The 26,034-nt window shown below is 44.9% G+C and overlaps 2 protein-coding genes across 6 annotated transcripts in view; one reads left to right on the top strand and one right to left on the bottom strand.

Moving 5' to 3' along the window:
* Nucleotides 1-1,015: 1,015 nt before the first annotated feature.
* Nucleotides 1,016-10,549, bottom strand: LOC101072865 (MORN repeat-containing protein 4-like). Of its 3 annotated transcripts, none has more exons than XM_029850757.1 (5): nucleotides 9,425-10,549; nucleotides 8,313-8,442; nucleotides 5,269-5,383; nucleotides 5,024-5,100; nucleotides 1,016-4,455 (listed from the first exon to the last, which is right to left on the bottom strand). In XM_029850757.1, exons 2-5 carry the CDS (start codon nucleotides 8,377-8,379, stop codon nucleotides 4,310-4,312), a joined length of 405 nt encoding a protein of 134 aa, XP_029706617.1. In that variant the 5' UTR covers nucleotides 8,380-8,442; nucleotides 9,425-10,549; the 3' UTR covers nucleotides 1,016-4,309. The 3 variants fall into 3 exon arrangements, with proteins under 3 accessions (XP_029706617.1, XP_003972242.1, XP_029706616.1); XM_003972193.3 differs by having other exon boundaries at nucleotides 4,991-5,100; nucleotides 9,425-10,534; XM_029850756.1 differs by lacking the exon at nucleotides 9,425-10,549 and adding an exon at nucleotides 9,264-9,413 and having other exon boundaries at nucleotides 4,991-5,100.
* A 626-nt stretch (nucleotides 10,550-11,175) lies between these two features.
* Nucleotides 11,176-26,034, top strand: part of lcor (ligand dependent nuclear receptor corepressor) — a 37,687-nt gene continuing 22,828 nt past the window's right edge. Inside the window, exon 1 of one of the 3 annotated variants that reach the window (XM_029850137.1) lies at nucleotides 11,176-11,404. In XM_029850137.1, coding sequence (XP_029705997.1) covers nucleotides 11,308-11,404 — 97 coding nt within the window. In that variant the 5' untranslated portion in view covers nucleotides 11,176-11,307. The remainder of the gene's footprint in view (nucleotides 11,405-26,034) is intronic. The other 2 variants (XM_011612643.2, XM_029850138.1) reach the window with 2 other exon arrangements.

The following is a 26,034-nucleotide window of genomic DNA, read 5'->3' as shown; positions in this document are numbered from 1 at the left end:
CTCCGCCCACACATTCAGAAAGTAACCAACAAAAACATCCATTAAATCAGCCTGAGAACAAACAAGGTAGTCTCCCAGAACAGCAGAGGGTGGAGCCAACATCTTCAGGGCAACCCCCCCAGTAAAGGGCGACCAAGGCTTTAGTTCTGATGTAAAGGCTGAAGCTTCTCCTCCATTTATATTAAGTTTTAAGAAATAGAGGGAGGCTCCTTCCTCCTCAGAGCTGCTGAAGTTTTGATTCATGAAAACACCTGTGATAAACTCCCCACTCACACAGGCACATTTACATGGAGATGCACACTCGGTCTCAACTGTGGCCTCCTGAAAACACAGCAATCAGCTCAGGATGGCGTCTCCTTGCTCTCACCGACACTTCAGGAGGGTGGCGGCGGTCCCTGAAGTGGTCGCACTCTTATCAGTATGCTGAGTGCACTTCCTCTCTAAATGTGGCTGAAGCTTTTGGAGGCTTCTCTCTGAAGAAGACGTGATGTGATGAAATAGGAGATCAGATCAGATGAGAAGAAAGCAGAAATTCTGTTTGGGGGATTCTTTTTTAAGATGTGGCGATATGCAGGAATCCTGCCAGGGAACAATCGGATGCTCACACTCTTCTGCTGTCAGGTGAAGATGATCTGCAGAGCACATTTATACTTCGCCATGGCAACAGGCTCTATGATTAGGGGCAAATAGACAAAACTGCTGCAGCACTTGAGATTGAGATGATACAAATTAAGAGAACTCTGGGCAGTTTCCAAGGAGACGGAACAGGCGGAGGGGTTAAAGTCCAACATAAACACACCTTAAAGCTATTTTAGTGACAGCAGCGGGGGGAGGGGGAGGGGAGAACAGTGTGGGGGAGGGGCATTTCTGACAGCCTCGCTCCGCAAATAAAACCAGAGAGGTGCGTGATCAGAGTCCCCCCATGTGTGTGTTTACCTTGCTGGTTCAAGGGTCCGTGTGTGGCTGCGGCCTCTTTCACACCTATGACAGCATAAAGAAACAGCCTGGAAACCAGTTCAGATTCATGCATCTTTATTGTTCCACTGAAAACACGTTTTCAGATCTTCACTTAGCAACAGAGACATTCCGGCTTCAGTGTCCTCCTGTGTCCAGGGTTAAAAGTGCCATAAGGAGAACGAGCCCCGAATGAAACAAACATGTCTGAGGGTATTGCTTCAAACCTGGTTTTTCTCTTTGCCAGAGATCATTTAAATAGAAAGTGTGAGGGTAGAACAGCCGGCAGTATTAAAGTGTTGACAGCACGGTCGGTGCAGGTTCGTGTTCAGGCACTTGTTGAACTGTCAGCTGATTGTTGGAGCCTGGCAAAGCTGCTTTCTGCTCATTGAGGTGATTATGATGGTGGGTTTGGTTTGCTTCAGATCACAGATCAGGTCAGAACAGGCAAGTTGCAGTGTGAAGGTGTTAAAAAATTAAAAACATGATGGATCTGCCAAAACTCATAACACCATAAGATCTTTAGGCTTCATGTGAGCACAACACCATGTAGCTTTGTAAATACACACATGTAAAAAAAAAAATGAACCAAACTCCCAGAAACCGCACATCTGTAACCGTGACAAAAGCTGAGATTTGAGTTCAGGTTTAGCCATCAAATGACACAGTTAAGCTAATAGTTGTTAGCATTAAATAGCTATAATACTGACTTGTAAAGGACTAACATTAACATTAACAACAAAGGAGTTAGCTTTCTGCCAGATTCCCCACTTAGCTTCTCCAAAATCAATATTAGTATACACAGCTACTAGTTATTAGCCATAATAGTTGATGGCATCACAGTGGGTAGCAACTCTGACATCAGCTTATAATAATCATTGTCCTGATTCTACAGGTAGAAACAGCTGACTTTGTTAACATGAGACAGAAACATGTGTAATGGTAAACATCCTTAGCAGAGTTAGCATGTGAGGCTCCTGGTGTCCAATAACAGTCTTTCAGCCACAGAGAATAGCAGACACAACTTTTCTCCTTAGGTTGGACATCAGTCTGCAAACACAGTGTTCCTTATTTAAATTTACACTGACTAATACACTACTTTAATTAGCTTAGCGCAATGATTAATAGCCACATTTTCCATTTCTTTATATTTACAGTAGTTTTTCCGAACGTTCACGATAACAATTGCATCTGTGCTCCTCATGTGTATTCTTCCCATTTCACAATAAAACATAAAATAAAACACATTTAAAGGCGCTAACTTCAACTCAGAGGCCTCTTTGACGGATATCATAGCTCCGCCAATTGCAAAAGACCTACAGAGGAGTTATCCTTCTTTGGAAATGTGGAGGAAAACTCCTAGTTTCAGTTTTAGATTGTTTTTGCCTCCATCGCTGAAACTCGTCACTGTGAAACCTAAAACCAGCAGCGTTGTTAATGTCAAATGGCAATTTTCAAGTTGCAGTTAAAGGGGGCTCATTTTGTAAACATTGTTTACACTGAACCATGAAAAACAAATTCACAAGGTTTGAGTTTGTGTATGAACACCAGAACCTGATGGAACAGATGGAACCTCTGAGCTAAAGGCAACATTCAGAGCCTCTGATCCAGGTTGAGGGCAGGTTAAAGGTCTGAGATGTGCCCCCCCCCCACACACACAGAGCTGAAGCTCACCTTGAGTTTTTAAAATCAACATCATAAAGCAGGAGTGGAGTTGAAAAGATGACAAGGTGTGACTTGCATCAAAAAGGTGCACCAGTAATTTAATTGATCAGAGCAATTGTGTGATCAGTTGATCTCTAGTTCCTGGTGTTTACAGGACCAAAACAGCCAGTAGCTTCAATCAGTCTGTTTCTGAGTCTGATCCTAAGGTGAAACGATTTGTTTGTTCTGGAAAATTGCTCAGGTCTGAAGGCGGAGCCAGTAACTGTCGATCACTGTCGAGCGTTAATTGCATGTCATGATAAAATTGCACCAACAAACAGGAAGTGCACTCATTTTCCCCCTCAACATGAGCCACTGACTCTGGATCAGCTGCAGCCTGGTGGCACTGTGAGTTTGGCACTGAGGGGATAAGTCCTGCTGATCTCCCACCTTAGGACACTAGTGAACTTCACAAGTTATTAAAGGTTTTAAATACTAAAGCACCAACAAGAAGATTCTTAACAGGAGGAAACACCCATCTGGAACCCTGAAGCTTCTGCCGGTCTCCTTAAAATGATTACAAGAAAAACAAAGAGTCTACAAGGACGTGATGGAGATCTACAAAGATGTGATGGAGGTCTACAGAGGCGTGATGGAGGTCTACAAAGATGTGATGGAGGTCTACAAAGACACAAACATCTACAAAGACCTGACAGAGGTCTACAAAGACACAAACATCTACAAAGACCTGACAGAGGTCTACAAAGACACAAACATCTACAAAGACCTGACGGAGGTCTACAAAGACATTATGGAGCTCTACAAAGATGTGATGGAGGTCTACAAAGATTGGAGGGTCATGTTATACCAACTATAATATTTCTGCAGAAAATTATTAGATATTTTCTCCAACTGGATCAGTAGCTCCCCAATGTTTAGGACTCTGTCTGAGTGGATTTTCAGATCTGAGTAAAAAACTTATTAAATTAGCCTTAAAGGCTTTTACAGTCTGAACACCTCTGAGGTTAGAACCTACATCCAGACAAAACCAGTTAATTAGAATTAACTGAAAGTTCATCAATTAATCAGTTTGGTTTAATTAGCACCTGCATACAGATCTTTAGTGAAGGACCCAAATCTCTGACCTAAATTTGTTCAGATGCTTTAGTTTGAACAATATTTTAAAGTCCACATTTTAATCAGTCGATACTGGTGTCCATTAGCGAACCTCCTCTGTATTTCAGTCAGTAAAAGTTGATGTGCACACTAATTAGAGCTCAAAGCTATTAATCTAACAGTTTGGATGGTGATGAGCAGCAGGAACTAATTAAGGATCAAAAGAAATTAGGCACTTCAGCTGTTACGTGGACGTGTCAGACACATTTCCACCTCAGTTTGGAAACATTAATTAAGCTGCCACTAAAAAGGTTCCTCCATCAAAGACACAAGGTGCTTTAAAACTTCAGGGAAATCAACCTTTTACATCCTAAAATCACTTTTTCAAAATCCAGGTTCCATCAGAAGAATCAAACATGCCCAAATGGGTGTTTCCTGGAAAAGGCTGAAGTGCTTTTGTCTTAATCTGGTTTTGGCTCAGCTGATCCAGAATCAGTGACACTTCAGGAAAGTGTGAGGACAGGGAGACGGAGGAGCTGCTAAAACTGTCGGGACGGGGACGAAGGTGGGAGGAAGACCCTGGTCCTGGGCTTGGTCACATGGCCAAAGCTCGGGCCATAGCGGCCCCAGCCAGAGCTCTCCGGATGGCAGACTGGCTGCTCTCTTTCCTCATCAGCTGGTTGTTCTGAAAAAGGCCCTCCTGGCTGCTGCCAGGGCCTCCGTCCACAAACACAAGAGCCCCTGAAGCAAAAGAGCATAAAGTTACCGAATTACTTCCTGTCTGCACCAGACCGTGAGGGCAGCTGAGCCAGGACCTCCAGATCCCCTGTGTGTCCTGGTAATCTCCTCTCATCAGGTCCCACCTTTGTTTGACAGGTTTTAGGTTAACTGTTAACTTGGGTCACTGTTTAGCTCCCAAACTTGCTTTAAAACGTCTCTCAGGCTGTCAGGCAGCACTCAGGAGAGAAGCTGGTTGTCATGGCAATGCCTTATTCCACCCAGCATGTGCTGATTGAGAGCAAACAGGACAAATGTCTAAACACCTAAACCATTACTAGGGATGCACCACCAATGAAGAACTTGATGATGAACTTTGATCTTTTCAGCATTTGATACAACAAATCTCCGAAGTCATCATCAAGGTATCAAATTCTGGAGGTTAGCGACATCTAGAACATAAACCTTTCCTCAAGCCAGAAGCTTGGCGCCTTCGTCTTTGTCAGGACTTGCATTTATCAGCAGTTGAATATAAGAATCAGCTGGTGGTTCATCTCACCGTGACCGTCCACACATCCGCTCTTAAACTCGCCTTCAAATCTCATCCCATCGAAACGAGTGAAGACGCCGACACCTTGAAATTTACCCTGGACAAATTCGCCCTCGTATCTAAAACAGAGATAGACCAAGTAAAACACCCTCAGGGGAGCGTTACAGCAGCAGCCCTGAGGACTGATTGTTCCTGGGAGCAGAAGCTAGAAACCATGACAACATCATCATCTCACCACAGAAACAGTAAACACATGAGCTGATATAAAGATGGCCTGAGCCACACACCTGGAGCCGTCGGCGAACACCAGCACGCCACAGCCGTTGAATAGGCCGTTCTCAAACTGTCCAGTGAAGCAGGTTCCATCGCTGAAGGTCAGCTGACCCAGGCCATGACGCAGACCTGCCGCCACCAACACAAAAAGGTGAACACACCACTCTCTAGAACCACAACACAGATGTTCTTCTTTACAAAGACCCAGCACAGCTGAAAGGGGCTGAAGCTCCACTGAAAGGGGAAGGTTCACCCCTGATTACTGCACCAGGAATGACTGGAAATCTACTGCTTTGGAGCTGCTGGCAATCCTCGGTGGTAATGCTGGGAGACCACTAATGTCGAAAACGGCATTCCTGAAGGTGATGTGCTCATTAATGATAAGTGGATGGGTGTAAAAGTGTGTGTGAACTGGTGTGCCGTTAACAACAATAGCAGCGTTGGTTCCTGAGGACAGTCCTCATTGAAATGCGGGCAGAACTGGGGCAACACGTGAAGCGAGCCAGGTCCCATATAGGTGTTGGCCACACTGGTCTGGTCAGTGGACACTGAGCTGAGTCAGCTGGGAGGGCAGACATAAAAGCATCATTGGCCACTTTTCCAAATGTATTGGGACATGTTGCTACAATGCACAGATGAATATTGGGTCAATGTACAGCTCAGCTGGGATGCACAAACACAACTAACAACACAGTTAGGAGGTGGCCTGGATCAACACAAGATTCATTCATTGTGACCCACATGGTGGGCAACAGGCTGCTATTGTGCAGGATTGGGGGTTTCTTGGTCAATAAACCATTGACTTGCCCTAAAATAAATCCTCCTGACAGGTGTTGAGAATGTGCTCCCCTCAATATGAGCCTGGGTTCAGCATCATTACTGTTTATTGGTTAAAGTTGGTGACATGTGTTGCTGCTACACTACAGATGCCACAACTAGCCTCTCATTGCCTCAATGTTTAAATGACTCAAACAATGTTGGTTTAGTAGAACTACTATCCATTTTATCATTAATACCAGAGGGGGTGCTATGCAAAACAGAGTATTTATTGTGCCTCTACATCATTGAGGACCATCTTCAACAATCAGTAAAGTTCCTGTTCTTGTCTTTGGAATTCATGGCTGGTTAACTAATGGTGGGTGGGTAAGTGGGTGGGGGGGCACTGTTTATACTCATTTGCATATGTAGTAGAATGCACGGTGAGAAAGGAGCCTGGTACTGATGTGAATGTTAATGAACAATGTGAACATGAGGCCACTGATGTCAGTGGGTCTGACAAATAAAGATGTTCACAATGCACACACACACACAAGGGCACACAGGTACACATATTTAAGACTTGAATTGTCAGGCCCACCAGGCTCTCACACACACACACATACACACACACAGATACAAATTTAACACTTGACTTGTCAGTTTGGGAAAATTAATAAGTGCAGTGGGAAGTTGAGAGATGAGGGGCTTCTGTTTATTTTATGCCTCTTAAAATGTTCCTGTGGAGGTGAGACCCATTTTCTCTCTGAATTCTGTGACTAATATGTAGGATGTTGGTGGGTGGCAGCAGGAAAGGGGTGGGGGTGGGTCAGGACTGTGTCTGAGGAGCAGTTGGACATGGACTGACAGAGTCCTTGGTGTCTTGTGGTGGCGCTCAATGTGGAATCGGATTTACTCTGGGCTCACTGGGTGACATGAAACTGGTGGGGAAGATGGGAAGGTCTGAGCTCTGTGTGTGTGCTGGGGGAGGCTAACAGCAGATTGGGCTTTGTAGAAGGGGAGGCGAGCTGCTTTGCAGGGGGTGAGGAAGGGGTGAGAAATAGAAAGCGTCTCTTGCTCATGGCTAAAGTGAATTAGCCAGTCCATCTGTCAGGGCTGCTTAAAGTGCTGCCTCTGCTTAATCTCAGCAGGGTTTTCACGCTAGATTTGGAGAAGAGATTTGGCAGAATTTAAATCTGAAAGTCGGCATTCCCGTTTTCAAAGTCTCTGTCTTCTTTGAATTGGATCCATGAGTGCAGATGTATGTGGGCTCCATTAAGCACATGTGGGGCCAGCAGGAGCTTAAACGCTGCATCTCATCCCTCTGGAGCGGTAGGTAAAATCCCCCAGAAGCAAACGTGAAAAGAGCTGGTGGGTATGAAAAACAGCAGCCGTCCACCAAAAGAGAAGAGATCTTTTACTGACAGATTCAGCTGCTGCAGCAGAGGACAGTAATTCCTGTCTGTCTCTTTGGATTTGATCCATTCTAGACAGACTCTAATCTGGCACTCAGCTTCTTCTCTACGCCTCCCAGTGATCTGGTGTCAGGTCATCCTCCCTGATTACGCTTCAGCTGATTTTGTCCAGCAATGATGTCAATCAATACTGCTAACACGGATGTTAAACGGCTGAAGCACAATAGCAAACGTCATCTGACTGTGCCTCACCGCTGTAGTTATTGCTGCCCCACTTCCTGTAACCTGAGAGAGAGTCTCTCTCTCTCTCTCTCTCTCTCTCACACACACACACACTCTCACACACACACTCACACACACACTCACACACACAAACACGCACGAGAGAGAGAGCAATGGAGAGCAATGCAGGCTTGACACACTCTGTATTTAGATCTTTGCCACAGGAAAGAATTAAAGAGATTTGATGTCCCTACAGCAGCACCTGACCAAAGCAGCCAAACCAGTTGGCTGGTACAGGTACCAGTAGTGGTAGCGTATCCTTCCTCCTCAAAGTGTCGTTACCCGACCTTTCGGGTCTCCTGGTGTTTTTGGCTCTGCATGTTTGAGTGGTGTAACTTCAGTCCCAGCAGGGTGTCTGGCACCAGCTCTATGTGCATATATATTTAGACACCCATCAAGCCCCAGAGTCTAGGTTTGAGGGGCCTGGATGTGGGAACACATTTGATTAAAGAACCTTTAATTTCCTCTTTCAGAGACATTTTCTCAGTTTGTTGTGCAGGTAGTTTCCTATGATTGTTTTTATACCTTTTTGTGACACTAGAATCAGTCAATGTCATCTCTTTGAAGTACCTGGAGGTGTTACTGTGGATCAGTAGAAGTCTTACCTTCTTTCCACTCGCCGTGGTACTCCTCCCCACTTGAGTAGCTGAAGGAACCTCGTGTCAGGGTCATGGCTGCTGAAGCACCACAGTTGCAGGAGATTTCGCTCTCACATTTGCTTCATCATCTCAGAGCCTGAAGGGGAACACAAAAGAAGATTCAACAACAACAACAATAATAATTCTTGTAAATGTCAACCGAGGCTAAATGTAACAGGGACTAAGCACGTGTTTCATTAATAAGTGTCCAGAGGTATTCATCATTACAGTTTCACATAATAATGTTTTAAAACTTCTGACACCTATACAGCACAGAGTTTGTCCAGTGGAGCCGCTCTGATGTGCTAATGGAAGGAAATTGCTGCATGTCAACATTGTCCTGACACATTAGCCTGAATCAAACCTCCCTCACATGTCTGAGGTGGCAAATGCTGCAAGTTCTGGAGAGAACAGCACAAACTTCACCTGACTGAGCCTGGAGTCCTCAGTCTGCTCAGCTAACATCATGTCCTAGGTTGGAGTCAGAGGCAAGATGGGTCTCTGGGACAACCCAGAGACCCATCTTGTCTCTGGAATCTCAGGACAGCTGGACAGCACAGACGTTCAGTCCCTTCTGAACTCTCTTTGCACCAGTAGCAGGAGCGTCAATGAGCCGACAGATGCTCAATCCTGACGGTCTCAGTGTAGTCTGTGGACCTGCACTTCATCATGTGAAGTAGTGAGCTTTAATTCAAATGATTTTTATTGTGAACATGCTGAGGTTCAACTTTGGGTAAGAACAGCTGAGGCCTAAAGAGCTGCTTATTGTTGATTAAAAAGCTTCTGTTGAATCTGAGGGTTCTTTTCTTCTCTTTGCTGCTCCAAAAAGACAAACTGCCACTGACAGGAGCATCAGAGGAACCATCAGGCTCCATATTTAGACGTAAAAGGGTCGTTTATTAGACCGTTGATGCTTACATGTCACCAGGCGCTGTCAGATTAGACAGGAAGAGGGTGCCCCTCCATCCAACGTTGCCACAGCAACAGCTCCCAATTCTCTTTCATCCTACTGGCAAAACCCTGTCAACACACACGCACGCACACACCGCCAGACCAGAGAAAGAAGACGATTCTTTTACCTGTGTTTTAACAGCACCTCGCTTTTCTGGTTCTACATCACTGTGAAGGCAGCAGTAGATGCTGGAGGATTTCCGCTCTTTTCGACACTTTTCCGCACCTGCTTCCTGCCTGACAGCGGCGCTGCAGTGTCCTGTATCTCCATTGGCTGTCACTCGTCCACTCTATTCAAGGTGTCTTCCTATTAGTCACCCGCGCGCGGTCGCCACGCCCTCGCGCGGAGACGTCTTTGTCGAGGGCAGCGAGTTCACAGCCGTAATTAGCCGAAGTGCTGCTCCGCAGGCTCGGCCGCCCTCTGTTCCTTCCTTTACGAGCTGCCCACTGTCTCTGTTGTGCTGTAAAATGGCAGCGTTAATGATTCCGTGTCATTTTAACATCCAATTCGGTGATTAGAGCCGCGTTTTGGCGAGTTTTCCTTAAGTTGATTTATTCTTGTCCTCAGAGTTTGAAGAGCTGGTTAAACATGAACGTCTGCATCAACTGTGGATACTCCAACACTGGCGCGAAGGAATTACACGCTTTACGATTGATGTCTAAAATTATACCGAGGTCCTTCCATAATTCAATTTCATAAAGCTCCAAGCATCAAATTTCTCATTCTTACCTCCATCATCAAATCATGTTTGTATAATCCCACAAATATTTGGATTAAACCTGAATTTTAAAAAATGATCAGTGTTCACACAACATAAATTGCCTGAAGTCGATGTTGTTTTGTTCCTCATCTGTGCCACAGCAACTGTTATGTGTCTCACTGTGATGTTAGCTTTTGGATCAGTTTTGTGGTTTGCAATTCATTTTCATGAATTTAGCTCAGCCTTTAAAAGTGACATGGTGTGATTAAGAGTTGGGAATCGCTGCTGCTGTGATTAAATATGTCAAAATATTTGGCAATAACAAAGAATTCTTTTGTTCATTGTTCAGGGTTTCTCAGGGTTTGGTATCACTTTTGATCTAAGCTTTTTGAGTAAACAGTAAACTGGAGGGTTCCTAAATTGTGTGTGTTTATATGTATGTTAGGGGGTGTCATCGTGTGTTATGCATTTTTACGAAGATTTCACAGTAAATAATAATCAATGTAACTGGATTAAAGGACCTCATGTCTGTTATATTTGGCACTTTTAGGTTTTTAGGTTTTCATCTATATATGTTTGACAAAAATAAATTATCATACTGAAACTAAACAAATGTATTTATTGCTTGTTATTTAATAATTTCTACAAAACAAACTTGCTCAAAATGAAAAAATGGAATGCATGCGGTGTGTTTCTGGGGTAGGTGGCCCAGGGAAGAAAGCAACCCTGGACATAATGACGCAATTGATGAACGATTATTAATTTGAATAATTGAGGAAATACTACGTAATCAAATAAAGAAGCGCACTAATCCTTTAATTGGCTGAAAGTGAATATGAGCAGAATTTCCTGGACCTCACTAGGATGACATTAGCGGCGGCTCCTTCAGCTGCTTTTATTGTCGTAAGGACCTTCTGAATTGTCCCCTAACCCTAACCCTGGACCGAGTCGGACCGAGCCCGCACGGCAGGTATTCGGTGTCGGCGCCCTTTGACACACTGAGCTGCGCGTGGGCTGAATTGTGGAGCATGTGTAGCTCTGAGGCGTCAACATTATCACACAAACATCCCGTGAAGCAGCCAATGACAACAGCACATCCTTGGCTGGAGAAGGGGTTAGGGGTGGGAGGCGCTGGAGGAGGGGGCGCATTTAATGGGTGGGACAAAATGAGCGCTATAGAAAGGGGGATGCTGCAGCCCCGTCCCCTCATATCTCATTCCACCCAGCCCTAGAATAAAAAAACACCGGTGACGTGCGCGCAGGGAAGCACCAAGCAGTATGTGCGCGCCCACGGGAGGGGCCGATAGAAAATGGCGAGTCTGTGCAAAAGGCAGCAATGCACGATAGAGAGGCGCGGCTTTCGGCAGGAACTTGACTCTTGGAGGCACAAACTCATTCACTGTGTAGGTAAGCTCTTTTGGTATTGCGTGTGCGTGCGTGTTTGGCGTGGTCCCGAGGCCGGTGCGTGTCATATTGAGCTGTCCGTGAGTTTTCTCCGCGGCGCGGCTGAAATGTCCACGGGAAAACATACAGGAGCTGTCATTTTTGTTCCGCTCGGCTGATGCCTCCCACCGGACCGAGCCCAAAATATTTCAGCACCAAGTTTGTGTGAGCGTCGCGGGCACGTTTCCAAGCGCTTGCCCCTCGAATTTGATGCGTGTGACCAGCGCGGCTGTGGGCTTTTGATATTTTTTTCTAACCGTAATCAGAGACGTTGGGCATTTTAGTCTTTATTCTATGGCTGTTTGTTTATTGTAAGCAAGTCATGTCACGTGTGCAGATGGAGCGCTGCCTCAGCCAATCAGCGTCATCTCCGTAGGTTGGCCCGTGCCCGCGATGCGCGCTGCCGGGCCAAGTTTTTGTTGGTGTGTGCGTGTTGGGGGAGGGATGTGCGCGCTCTAAATCTCCAAACATGACGCCCCCCGCCCTCCTCCCGCGCTTCCCTGGAAATCTGGGTGTGAGCGCGCATTGCTGCATTGGGGAAATGTCAGTGAAATCATTTTTGTGTTTTAAGAGGGGGGAGGGTGCAATAATGGTGCTATTATCCTGCACAAGGGTTTGGTACTTGTTGAAATGAGCTCGTGGAGGGCAGTTGGAGCATTTTGCTGTTTTTATTAGGAAAGCTGGGGCAGTTTAACTCTTCCTGCTTTTTCTCTTGACTTTGCACCGGCATCTATTTTGGCTTTTCTCATCCCTCACTCCCTCCCATTACCCCCCCCCCCCCCCCCAAGCCTCCATTTCTGGTGTATTTCATTAGCTCACTTTAATCCGGTTACATTGACCCGTCCCGATGTTATTGCAAGATTATCATCCACTCTTCGCCTCTGATCTCTTAACCTCTCTGGGTCTCCTCGGCTCTCTGTCCGGCTCCTAATCTGGCTTTTATCGTTAGCATATAAAGCGTCACCACAGTAGCGACAGGGTTGATGTTATGCTTCTTGATTTTGGATGCACTTGTGTGTCCAGATGTTGAGCGCTGACCTGTCACCTACTTACCCATCCGACCACTTCATAATGCCTCCCCTGGCCTGTTTCCAAGTGAGCTGGCCGGGCTTTTTAGTAAAAAAATCCTCCTAATGAGAAGATGTGGTGTATGAATTAAAAGCTTGGTTAATCTCTGACCTTCGCTTGGTGTGATCAGGCAGGAGCCAGAAGGAGTCAGAGCAGTGGTGTAAACATAAGGCTTTTCCTGCTCGGTTTGTCGCATGTCCATTTGATCATTGATGATTTTACATTCAGATTATGACACAGAAAGGAGGTTTTCTATTTCTGAGCTCTTACCGCCATTAATGACGGTGGCTCTGCCTGACATTTTGCCTGCGTTTGTGACCTAATTAGAGACGATTTTAATGACTTAGTGGCTCAGGAGTTGGAGCCAAAAGAAGCCGGAGGATTTCATGCTGCAGCCAGGCTGGACGTACACCTGTAATAAACACCAGCATCATGAGAGAGATGTCAAAGGAGAAACCACGGCATGATAAACACATCAGCTTACTGTTATGCACTGTGAATCCAGTAACATGAGGATGATAGCAGGATGAAAACAGAACAGATCTGAATAATGAAGTCACAGTTGAAGGTTCCAGCGTGTGTGTGTGTGTGTGTGTGTGTGTGTGTGTTTTTCCTTTTGAAGCATGTTTGTTTGAAGACTTCTCAGCTCATAAAGCACACGGTGGGAACATCACATGACTTGTCTGTCTGCTGACCGGATAAAGAATTTGTTTCCCAAACTAAAGCGAAACACTGATAAAACATCCGAACCAAATATCCAATCAGACAAGACCATGGAAAGGGTACTGTGAATCGAAGTGAAATGGAATGTTGGTGGAAGCTGAAAATGATGAAACTCTAAACAGACATTTACTGTACTTCCTGGTGCGTGGCGGAGGCGTATGGCGATGGCGAGGACGCCGCAGCTGTGTTCACCTGTAATGAAGTGGGCGCGTGTTGACAGAGAGCTGGAGACTATTAACATTAGGACCGGCTGACTGTTGCCGATCTGGGCCAATGTTCTGGGTGAAGAAGTAAAGTTGATTAGCTGACAGGTGATGACAGTCTCACCACAGCTGGAATCTGTGTTTCTGGGCTTTTATCTGATTACCATGGCAACAATTTAGAAAAGGTTGTGTGTTTATATCACAACTAATAATAACTAAAAAGATGTTTCAATAGAAACTAGTTTCCAGGCTATGACTGCATTAATCAGCTGAGTGTTGGACCTGGTTTTTACCTCCCGTGTGGCGTCACGTGATTTGTTGTTTGTCTCCCTAAAGGTTGGGCTTTATTTATTGTCTCCTGGAGGAGGAAGTGGATTTGGATTAACGCTGCCACCGCAAACAATGATGGCAATAAAATCAGATGAATAGAAAGGAGGGTGGAAGCAGCCTGAGGTTGTGCAACAGTTACGGATGCTCATCACTGAGGAGTAACTGGCCAGGTGAAGATGTGATGATGTGGTTCAGGGAGGCTGGAAGACATCTGTATGATCCAGCAGGGTGGAGTAAAGACCTCCATCCCTCCATTACGTCTCGCCCATGCTGTCATTTCTGTATAGACGGACAGACGGGATGGGGGGGCGTGGCAGCGGTTCCCTCATTCCAGTAGAGCGGGTGCCAATGCTGTAAATCTCAACATGCACTCCTCATTAGACATGCATAAACACACACGCACACATACACATATACACGCACACAATGAGAGGAGCTAACTCAGGGGCTGATCTCTGCCAAACAGGAGACCTATGGGAGGAGGGCTGCTCCCTTCCAGTGGGGGGGGGGGGGGGGGTATTCACCCCTGGCACTGAGTGAATGTTGACAGAAGGTGTGTATGTGTGCAGGAGCATGTGTGTGGTAGAGAAGGACCATGGCGCTCTTTTGCAGCACCGTCCCAACTCATGTTCAAACACTCGTCCGTCTGCAACCAGACACAAACTTCCCATATGGGCGAAGTCTGCATGAGGAGGGACCTGTTTCCTGCTGCTGTTGGGTAAAACTCTTTAGTTTGTTTTCTACAAATTGATTATTTTGGCTTCTCAGGAGAGACCATGCCTGTCAGTAATTTTTATTGCACATTGCATTGTAGTTGCTCAGGTTGTAGTTATCCTCCCATGGATTTTCAAGATGAGGAAGACCATGTAGACAATGTTTGGTTGTCTTTCTATCAGCTTCTACAAGAAAAGTCATGGAAATGGTGTTTGTGATGTTGTTTATGATGACTGTAGCGACTCCTCCTCCTCTGTGTTTAGCTGTGCTTCATCTTCAGCTCCAGCTTATATGGAACACATGTTCAACATCATCAGACGATCCAGACTGATCCAAGCTGGACAGTTTCAGCCAGGTTCTTGTTAGCCTGAAACTGAGATTTCTGAGCAGGAACCATCAGGTCTGTCAAAGAATGCAATAAATGAAATTGATTTTCCACTAAATCATTCCACTAAAATATGAATGTGAGCTTAAGACAGACTTTCACACACACACACACGCACACACACACACACACACACACACACACACACACACACACACACACACACACACAGGAATGGTGAGAAGTGCTGGGGTTTTAGACCAGCAGGAATGTTTACTTGGAGCCGCCTCCTCTAGAGTCCTTCCTCTTCCATAATGGCTCCTTTTGTGTTGAAGGTCATATTTGAGCGATTTGCTTTTCATATATTTGATCAATGGTATGCACGAGGCTATGTGTGTTGGCTCTTGTGATTTAGTCTTTTTCACCAGTGCGTTTTCATGTTTTTGGATTGTAAATTTCAGATTAAGGTTAAACTGACAGAACTGTGTATGAAAGTGTGTGTTGAGGTTGTCATTAAGGTTTAATTAATACGAAGTAGCAACCGTGTTGTTCCTGAACATGAGGAAGGTGCTAAAGAGACAATAAATTTAGCTGAACACTCAGATAAGAAGCGTTAGCTTCCACAGTTCACAGTTTAAAGGGACATTCCGCCAAGAACCTTCCGCTGGATCTAAAGTCTTGCTTGTAGTCCAGTTTGTGGTTTTCATTCACCGTCACACAAACACAATTTTCATTTCTGACAACTTTGTTGAAAAGCAACCAAATTAGGGTAGTTGTCACTTGTTACACACAAAGTCAGGCCACCTGACTGGCCTCAATCAACCTGATAGATATAAATGAACCATTACCAGATCCAGAACCCTATTAAGATATTCCAGGACTCTGCAGAGGAGTGTTCATGTTTGTGGTTGATTAATAGAACAGAGGTGTGTGTGTGTGTGTGTGCGTGTGCGTGTGCGTGTGCGTGTGCGTGTGTGTGTGTGTGTGTGCGTGTGTGTGTGTGTGTGTGTGTGTGTGTGTGTGTGTGGCCACTGGGCTTGTCATTGTAGCAGTGCTGCCTGCAGGTGCACCAAGGGAAATATAGTTCTTCAGTGTGAGTGGGTAGAGATGGATGGAACAATAGAGGTGTGGAGGGTAGGGTGGCAGCGTGTGTTAAGGTATGAAGCTTATATACAAAGAAGCCAGTGAGGTCACATGACCAATGAGGGCTCCACAACAAACGGAGTGAAAACAAAGAGCATTATTAACGACTTGGAAACAAATGACTTAGTTAAGATTGAGCCTTGATCCAAAGACACTCAGGCTCACACAGGAAGTGTGAGAATCACCAGTATAATCAATGATTAATAAGTAATGATAACTATCCAAATGAGCCTTTGAGGAAGTGTAACTTCAAATATTATAATACTTTTGAATCAGCTGTTGAAATAAACTTTCTGTCAGTTCTTCAACTGATTGAAGAAAAATGTGAAGAGTTGATGGTCTTTGACTTAAGAGTTGTTGGCTAACACCAGGAACAAGTTGTGGAACAAGTTTCTACACAACCTGCCAAAGATTGGATCGAAGACTCCAGATGGGTAAAAGCATCAAAAAGAGGACTGATGTTGGTTGAGGAACTGTGGAACCTGTATGGGACCAGTTCTCCTCCAGATATTTGGCACAGGCCATTAAGAACATCTCTACATTTCTAAACTCATAAATGGGAGCATCTTATACACACTCGTGTTCATTTAAGTCTTGATCCCAGTTTTACCTCAAGTATCACAGAAGAAAATCAATGGTTAATGGAGATTTCACATCATTTTGCCTCACAGGGACATTTGATTTCCACTATTCAGCTCCTCTAAAAGCATGTTGAAAAGGATCTGAGCAGCATGAAAGCTCTTTTTGAACCTTTTCACCTGCTTAACTAAATGGGGAAACAACTCAGGAATTTTTGCTTAAGTCTCGATATGAATCTGGATGTTGGCCGGACACAAAGAACCCTAACCCCATAAAAACTCTGCTTCAGTTCATGTTTCATTAGTGTTCAGATGCTGTGATTGGGGTTCTAGTAAAAATCAGTGGATTCCTAGTCTGGCAGAGCAGAAATACCATCAGCACCAGTGCAGCAAACAGGAGCCTTCCACCAAAAAACAGCCATCCCATCCCAACCCATCCAATTCGGAATGATGAACTTCTGATGTTCAGAAGAGGCTTGTGAAGATGTTTCAGCATCATCACGGCAAATCAACAGTTTCAAAGCTGCTCTGTTAAAAATAAAATCTCCCTCATGAGCAGTATTCACCACTCAAAAAGAATTTGAAGGCCAACAGCAGCGCCGGCATGGACATATAAACCTTGTTAACAACACGACAGGAAGAATCTAAAATAAATAATATAGGAACAGACACACACACACACGCGCACACACGCACACACACACACACACACACACACACACACAGACATACACACACATGGGGGCAGGATAAATGCTGGTGACAGGGGCAGCTGTGCTGTGTGAGGGCCCAGTCTGGAGGCTCTCGGCTCGCCTCTGTGTACCACCATGTCACCCTCAGTTAGGTGTCAAGCCCACCAGGCTCACACACACACGTGCACACACACGCACACAGAGATGGTCCTTCAGGAGAAATGTCAGCATTATTTTTATCTCCATGTCTCTGCTGCTTCTTCTCCACACTTTTTTGTCTCCACACATTCTTTGTTTAATGTCTTTTTCAATGTCTTTTTTGGGGGGGGAAATTGGCCTGATGGTGCTGCAGTTGGTTCTTGCTAATGTCTCCCCTAACAACCAAATTTCTCAGATCACATAGATCAACCTCTACATGTACACACAGCAACAACAACCACAACAACAACCGCAACAACATCCACAACTGCAACAACCACAATAACCACAAGATCTGAAAAAACAACCACAGCAACAGCAGCAGCAACTGTGAAGCGCATCGTCAGACTTTTCAAAGTAATTGCTTTAAAACTAAAGGCAGCACGTGAAATATCTGTTGTAATGTGGTTCGAATTAGGCTTCACTAAAGAAAAGAGGAGCATGAAACACATTTCTCGTGGTGCCTTAACATGACAGGTTCAGGCAATTTGGAGATTTGAGCTGCTCTGTGTTGCTGTTGGACAATAGAACAATGGAAGCACTGTTTTGCACACGGGGAGCCCGGAGCTGAAATAATGAATGTAAGGGTCAAAACAAGAAGGACAAATTCCTCAGGAATATCTTCAGCGAGAGGGTAGTTAAAGATGGTGAAGTGGGCGGAGGTATATTTGGGTGGAGGTACAAATCTGTCTGAACACATCAATCTGTCAAAAAACAGGACTGAAGCTCCTGAGTTTCATAGCACTTTTAAGCCCCAACAGCCAGAAGAATCAACTACAACTCCCAAGACACCCTTCGGTAAGACGCTAATCTAGACCAGCTAAATCTACAGCAGGTTAAACTACAACATATATGAATGTCCACCCAGGTGAACGTGGGGCTGCTCTATCTCTCAGTGATGATATAGGACATCCTTACAAGCCGTAAACACACGTCCACGACACTACCAACAGTCTGTGTCAGTAAAAGAAACAAATGAGTGAAACTGAATCTTTAGTTTTGGTCTGATTCTGAACTCACTCACTTACTTTCTACCGCTTGTATCCGCATCCAAGATGCAGGAATCCAGTTTGCCGTGTGTGTGTGTGTGGGTGTGGGTGTGTGTGTGTGTGTGTGTGGGTGTGTTCGTTCGTTTGAAAGAGAGTTTGGGACATGGTTAATGAGTTGTGAACATTTGGTGAACCAAGGTGTGTCACTGCCTATCAGTGACCACCTTTGGACCAAGCACACAAATTGGGCAGGAGGGAGTTTAAGGACCTTTTCAAGGGAGATAAAAGGGTGTGTGTGTGTGTGTGTGTGTGTGTGAGTGAGAGAGAGAGAGAGAGAGAGAGAGAATAGCAATAATACACACAGAGCAACCTTTGTGATATGCAAAGGGAGAAATTTTTATCTGCATTTGTTAAAGAGTGTGTGGCAGCAAGTGTGTGTACATAAACACATTCCCTATAAAATATTACAAAAGGTTTTTTACTATATAAGGATTGATATGTTTTTAACGTGTGTGTGTGTGTGTGTGTGTGTGTGTGTAAGACAACTTAAAAGCAGCTGTATGGTGACAGGTGTGTTCAGATTCTTTGTGTGTGTGTTGTTATCTTTGCACGCCGCTGCTCCTATGCATTTAGGTTTGGGCTCGTAAAGCCGTACAGGAGGAAAGCTGCATTAATGGTCTGTCTGTGGTTCCTGTCAGTCATGTGACAACCTCAAACATAAATGATGGGGGGGGCGGTATTATTGGGCTCAGCAGTGTGACGGGATAAAGCCAGCTCCTCTGTTTGCTGGAGGTCTCTGAGGATGTTGATCCTAGAGAATCCTAGAATCGCAGGATTAAATTGAAAACAGGTAAAATGGTCTGTCTGGTTAGATCCCTACATCCTCATACACCCCTGGCCCAACAATCAATTGCCTTCTTTGTCTGTTCACGTTAAGTAGCTCGATTTCATGTGAATATCATATGATTGGAGAAGCTGCTGAGATATTTGGAGAGAGACAGACACACATTTAACACACTTAAAATGTGTCTTTGTTCCATCAGCACTGGGCCCCTGACCTCATTAACTCACCCAGATTTCAACCAATCCTTACATCTGGCTGATGATAAACCACTGTGTGTGTGTGTGTGTGTGTGTGTGTGTGTGTGTGTGTGTGTGTGTGTGTGTGTGTGTGTGTGTGTGTGTGTGTGTGTGTGTGTGTGTGTGTGAGTGAGTGAGTGAGTGAGTGAGTGAGTGAGTGAGTGAGTGAGTGAGTGAGTGAGTGAGTGAGTGAGTGAGTGAGTGAGTGAGTGAGAGACACACACACACATTTTCATAAGCCACTCTGTGCTCTTTGGTCCTTCTCTGCATGATGGAGGTTAACGCTAAAGTAAACTACAACATTTTAATTTGTATCAAAATAAAACAACCTTTATTTTTCTCTAATTCTGAGTGATTTTAGGTTTCAGAACCAAAAACATTTTCTTGGTGCCTGAAAGGGTTTGATTACGGTCTCCTTTCAGCTGTAAACATCCACCATTCCAACCGCAGGAGGAACGCACCTCACTTCCTCTGATTAGATGAGAAGAAAGTGTTGAAAGTGGTTCCTACACATAACGACAGTGGATTCTCTCATTCTGTCATCAACACAGACTCAGAACCCCGAGACATCTATAAATACCCAGTGTCAATCAGGCAGTCAGTGTGAGGTGGAGGTCTGAACCGTGTGTTTATGGCAGGAGGAGGAGACGACTGCTGGAGCTTCTCAGCAGGTTCTCTTCACGAGCGTTCTGGCTGAGACCAGTAGACCCTGTTAAAAGTCATACATCATGTAAGTGTCAATGATATTAGCAGATACTAGTGGCATCTCTCGCTAGTCAACGGCAGTTGCCTGTAATGTCCATTTGCATTCAGTGTCAGTGAAGGTCAGGGGGACATCAGATGTGGGGGACGTCATCGAGGGCCTGGGGAATGTCAGCGAGGGCTGGGGGACATCAGAGAGGGTGGGGGGATGTCAGCGAGGGCCGAGGAGACGTCAGAGAGAGCAACAGACACAACAAGCTGATTAATTTTATTTTGAATTATTAAAAGTTGTAAAATTGGAACCACAATTAGTCTTAATTCTAATGTTTAATAAGAATGAAAAGTATAAAAGTGAAACAGCATTCATCTGCTGCAGCTGTTAACAGCTAACTGGATTTTCTAAGAATCTTTGCTTCTCTTTGTTTTTACCTCTAAACATCTTGACATCTGACTTTTCTCTGAACAAACAATTGATTGGTTTAACTGCACGTAATCACAGAAACAAGAGCGGATGAACAAGAGTTAAGCTGAGAGTCACAAAGAGCTGTGACGCCTGCAGAAGCAGAATTAAAGGACATAACATGGTAGAAAAGAAACACTGAATAAAAAGGATATTAGCAAGAATGCAGCGATGAAGGAAGGTTTAAAGGAAGAGTGGATGATGTGTTTTCCTCTGAAGGTCATCTTCAGTCTCTTCTCCTCTGGTGTGTTTTGCTAACCCAGCAGCTCTGCAGCAGCTTTAAATGTGTGTTCACATGGCCTTCCTGCTTTCTTTTGTCCCATCTGAAGTTTAAATCTCACAAGGAATTTACCCACATGCCCCAGTGGGTCAAGAGGAGAGTGTTGGGCATAGAGGGTTGGTTGGTGCTCAACCGTGAAGCCGAATGTCAGCCAAGTTAAATGAACAAATGAAATGATCTTTACAAAGCTACAAAGACAACATGTCCAACGAATAAAGACAACATGCCCATCCACCTCCTGCGTTTGTCTCCGGCATCGGAGCATGTGAAACCCGTGATTTTGGACTGTCTCAATGGTGAACATCTATATTCCATCAGGAAGCTTCATGTAACCCTGAGAACATCTTCAGTGGCGTTTGTTCCACTTCAAGTGTGAGTCATCAAATCAAGATTCTTTAAAATTTGAGATGCATCTGGATTAAATGTGACCACAGCTGCTGTGGACAACATCTGTCCACTCTGCCAGGAAAAAATAAAACCACATATTTATTCTGTGCTTAGTGGAGAACCTGGACCGCTGGGCTCTGGCTTTAATCACAGGCATTAAGAGCTTAAAAAAGAAAACGCACCATCCATGATGGGGGGTGTAGGTGGCCACGGTGCTGTTTCAATCTGGGTCAAGAACTGGCAAGATGTTTCAGAAGCATCGACTCTGTCGTGTTTTTCAGCTGCAAGAAACCTCCTTTATAGATTTTGATTAGCAAAAGAACAAGGAGGTCGTGGCATGAGAAGAGGAGAAGCAGAAGCTATCGGATCCCACCTGGTCCTGGAGAACAGTAACGGCAGCAGTTTGAACTCAGAGGCTCTGTGCTAGCACATAACGAAGCAGACAAAGGCATCAGTTTCACAGCTCTTCTGTGCTAACAAGCAGCCAGAGATCTCCCACTGTGCGCTGAGCTCCAGCCATGTGCCAGAAGAAGTCAGAGCTGATCAGGAATCAGCTAAGAGATCCAGAAAAGCGGCATTCAAAAGCTTCTGTCCTGGTTCTTCCCTCACCAGAAAATGTTGGCTGAGCAGACGGGGTCTCTAATGCTGATAGAACTGCCGCCAGAGGGGGTCGTTAGCTACTGGAGTCTGTTTCCATCCAAAGGTCCTTCGTGTCCTCTAAAGTTATGGATGCCCTCCCATATTGATATCTCAAAGCTGAAAAGAATTGAAAGAAGGAAAAATGTTACAGGCATCTAAAACTATCTGCAATGTATTTCTTTCACTGTCGCTTCACTTATTTTCCTCTTTCACTTAGTTTTTGTGACTTTGTGCAGTAGCCCTGGAGCTGCAAGGAAATACATTATCCTGCAGGAGAAAGGAAGGATGCACATTTTAATTAGTTGCGGGGTTGGAGCAAAGGTCTCGATGTTCTTAAAAATAAACAAAACCCACGCCGTCTTTGATAGGAAGAAAGAAGAAAATTGGTATTGTGAGAAAGTTACCGTGGCTCAGTGTTGAATTAACGCAGTGGCACCGTCGGGATGTCAGCAGACACGTGAAGTCCAACAGGTCACGGTCGACCCAGCGCAGATGCCAGCCTTTTTGACGCTGCTCATTCTCTTAAAGAATCGTTTATTTCTCCACAGCAAGGAGAGAAAAGAGCCATTATTCTGCAGGGAAACAAATAGAGAATTCTTCAGTCAGACTTGAAGGGGTAAAGGGTAGCCACTGCTTTTGGGGTCAAACACGCTCAGAGCAGCAGCCACTCCTGGCAGACACCTGCCAGCCCCAGTACTCCCAGTTGTATCCCAGTTAAAGGATCCAGCAGAGGAAATACTGAAATCATGAAAATAAGTCAGTAAAACGGACAAAAGCACAGACCAATTCATAGTTTTATTAGAAGAAGGAATGAATCCACTACAGATGTAATAATTTACCTTTAAGTTTTGGTTACTACTGTCTGGAAACAGACATCAGTTCCAGACCAAAACTGGCTGATGTTGGCAGCAGTGCCAGAGTTTCACCAGTGGTAGGATGGAAAGAACTCCCAGCAGGTGCGATGAAGAAGGGAGATCAAGAAGAACTCTGAGGGAGCAATGAGGACCTGCAGGCTGGTGCCAAGACAGTCTCCAGGTTCACCCACAGATGGTAGAAAAGTGCCGGTCCATATGGTGTCGGTACATCGTCAGTGACCCCCCCCACAAGGTTTAGAGACAACGAAGAGGATGAACTGGCTGAACACCAGCCAAACCAGCACAAATCAGGACGTCAGTGAACTGGATGTGTTTCTCCGAGAACCTGAAGGAACTGGGCAGGTTCTGGTTGTGAGGTATGAACAGAACCATCACTGATCCCAGTTCAGACTATGTAAACCAGCACCTGTGCTGTCAGCATTACAACCCCATTCTTTAATACCCTAACCTATCTGCTAACCATCAGCCCCACCCCCCTAACACAAACATACACACACACATACACACCCAACCCCACTAAAACAACACCCCCACTTTCATTTACACAAAGCAAATGTTTTCATTTTGCTTCTTGTTAGTGTCTTCATGCGCCTGCACCTCCTCCAAGTCTCAAAGCATTTGTTTTCATGCCAGGGGGTGGGGGGGGAGTCTTTGTATGTTGGAGGTGGAGTCTGGAAAGAGCAGAAAGTTAATGCTTGAAAATGCCCCTCCCAATCCACACCCTTGATACAATGCCCCTCTCCCACAGCCAAGTTACCTAAGCCCCTCCACCATGGCCACAAACAAATATTAAAAGTGTCAAAGAGTGTGTCAGTGTCTGTGTTGTCATGTTAAAATGTCAAATCTTCCGTTCACAGTGTGTGTTCTGAGTGCTATAGCAGTCCTGCAGTGTGTGTGTGTGTGTGTGTGTGTGTGTGTGTGTGTGTGTGTGTGCGTGTGTGTGTGTGCGCGCGCGCGCGCGGGAAAGAGAGAGAGAGATGGAAGTGTGGTAGTCACAGTAATAGCTGCCAGCACACACCAGCCTCCTTTGAGCTCATCAGCGGTTCCTTCAGACAGAGATGAGACGAGATAAGGGATTTGTTTTTTCCAAGGAGCTGTTGGATATAATCGACACGTTCACTTTAGGCCTTGTGCTTCTTTTTGTTGTGTGTGCATATGTGTGTGTTCATGTGTAGTTTGCTTTCTTTGTTTTTACCGTGCCTTTGGCCAATCCTGAATATATTTGCTTTATTCATTTTCAATCTCTTTCCCCAAGACACACACCCACACACATGTAAATCTCTCTCTCTCTCTCTCTCTCTCTCTCTCTCTCTCTCTCTCTCTCTCTCTCACACACACACGTGCGCGCGTTAATCACACACATGCACGTAAATCACACAGACCCACACACACGTTGCTAGCTGTGGTCGTGATCTCAGTTTATTCATTGGGGTTAGGAATAGAAGAAGAGAAAATGTTCAGTGTGAAATGTGATTTAAATGTTTTTCTGGACTTATATAAATGTAAAGAGTTAGAAGCACATTGCTCTGTTGCTTGTGTAACTCTGGCTTTGCACCATCAACCTTAACTGGTCAAAATCTGCTGAAAAAGCTGAGCACCCAAATGCTCTATTTCTTCTTCTGCTGAGTTTGATGGTTGTTTTGTTTTTCTTTTCTATGAAGCATGTGTAGAAACACACAGACACATATTCTCTCTCTCTCTCTCTCACTCTCTCTTTCACACACACACACACACACACTCAGATGCAGCTGACGCGTGTGCGTGTGTACCATGATGGATGTAAATCATGTGCTGATGGCAGCAGCTGAGACAGATGTACTGCTCTGCTAACAAGTGCAGAGCAATTTCAGAGCTGAATCAGTGATGCCATTTTCTTTATCATTTTGGTGTTGTGGTGAGTTAAGACAACTCTGTCATCAGTGTGGAGAACATCCAACAGTAGATTTGTGAATTGGATTATCTGCTGGTTGACCTGTCATGTGATGGTGCAGTGTGATGCTCCTTACCCTCAATGTTATAGAAATGTTTGGGCTGTGCTCAGTTCTCCTACAGGCAGCAGAGGAACCTCTGGCATCGTCTTCAACTCTTGATCTATTTAACTTATTTATCCAAGGACTCTTCCTGTGTGTGTTTGTTACCTCTGGCTAACAGCCCACAGCCGCTCAAACTTCAGAAACTACAGAGAAAAAAGTTTGTTGTCATGTCTGAGTGTTCTCTGTACACATGTGGAGATGTAGCTGGTGTGTTCCTGCTGCTGCAGAACTCTTCATCAGGTTTGAGGAGGTTTAAAGAACTGGACCGGTTGCTGCTCCTTCACTTCCTCCTGACCTGCTGTGTTAATGAGCTATTGATTTGATCAGCTAGAGCTGGAGGCCCCAGTTCCAGGAGCTTTGGTCGTGCTAAATTATTTATCTTCATGCACAGCTATATATAGTGTAGGTCCACTGCTGCCCCTCCTACATGAGGCTTTTCAAGAGATCATCGGCTGAAGACCGAGCTGGAGTCTGTTTTCAATCAGGCCAACATCCACACCATTAGCAACAATGCTACAATGCTACACTCAGAAGGTGCTAATAAACGGCTTCAAACACAGATAAAAGAGGTAAATTATCATCATCATCATGACCATCACCATCACTATCACCATCATCAACACTATCAACACATCCGTCATTACCATCATCTTCACCACCATCACCATCATCATCCTCATCAACTTCATGATCGTCATCATCAACACCATCATCACCACCACATGATCACCATCATCATCATCATCATCATCATCATCACCATAATCATCTTCAACACCATCACATCAACATAATCATCAACACTATACAGTATCATCATCATCACCATCAGAATAATCATCATCACCATCATCAACACCATCAGAATCATCGTCAATATCACCATCATCATCATCATCACCGTCATCATTTGTGTATCAGATCCACCTCAGATTCTCAGAGGGTTGAGCCAGTAATCCTGGAGGAACTCTCCTACACGAGTTAGCTGAGTCCCTTCAATGATTCCTGGCCCCTGAGGGGCATTCAGGATGTGTGTGTTCTCATTTCAAGTGCACACATGGATCAGCCAAATTTGTGGTCGTTTTGTGCACGTGAGGCGTATCTGTGTGGGCACATTTGTGCATCTCTGCGTTGGTGCTGGGCTGCGTTGCTGAAGTGAAACAAAGTGACACACA

Source organism: Takifugu rubripes, chromosome 17 (assembly GCF_901000725.2).
Source record: "Takifugu rubripes chromosome 17, fTakRub1.2, whole genome shotgun sequence".
In the NCBI taxonomy this organism is placed as follows: domain Eukaryota; kingdom Metazoa; phylum Chordata; class Actinopteri; order Tetraodontiformes; family Tetraodontidae; genus Takifugu; species Takifugu rubripes.
Note: the sequence above shows the minus strand (reverse complement) of the source record. Positions and strands in the feature narration are given on the sequence as shown.

What these genes read in the sequence shown, in the direction of transcription:
- LOC101072865 (XM_003972193.3), bottom strand. Translation starts at nt 8,379, where the DNA reads ATGACCCTGACACGAGGTTCCTTCAGCTACTCAAGTGGGGAGGAGTAC. An exon ending in CCACGGCGAGTGGAAAGAAG is followed by an intron (nt 5,384 to 8,312) that starts GTAAGACTTCTA and finishes TGGTGGCGGCAG; the next exon opens with GTCTGCGTCATGGCCTGGGT. An exon ending in GTGTTCGCCGACGGCTCCAG is followed by an intron (nt 5,101 to 5,268) that starts GTGTGTGGCTCA and finishes TCTCTGTTTTAG; the next exon opens with ATACGAGGGCGAATTTGTCC.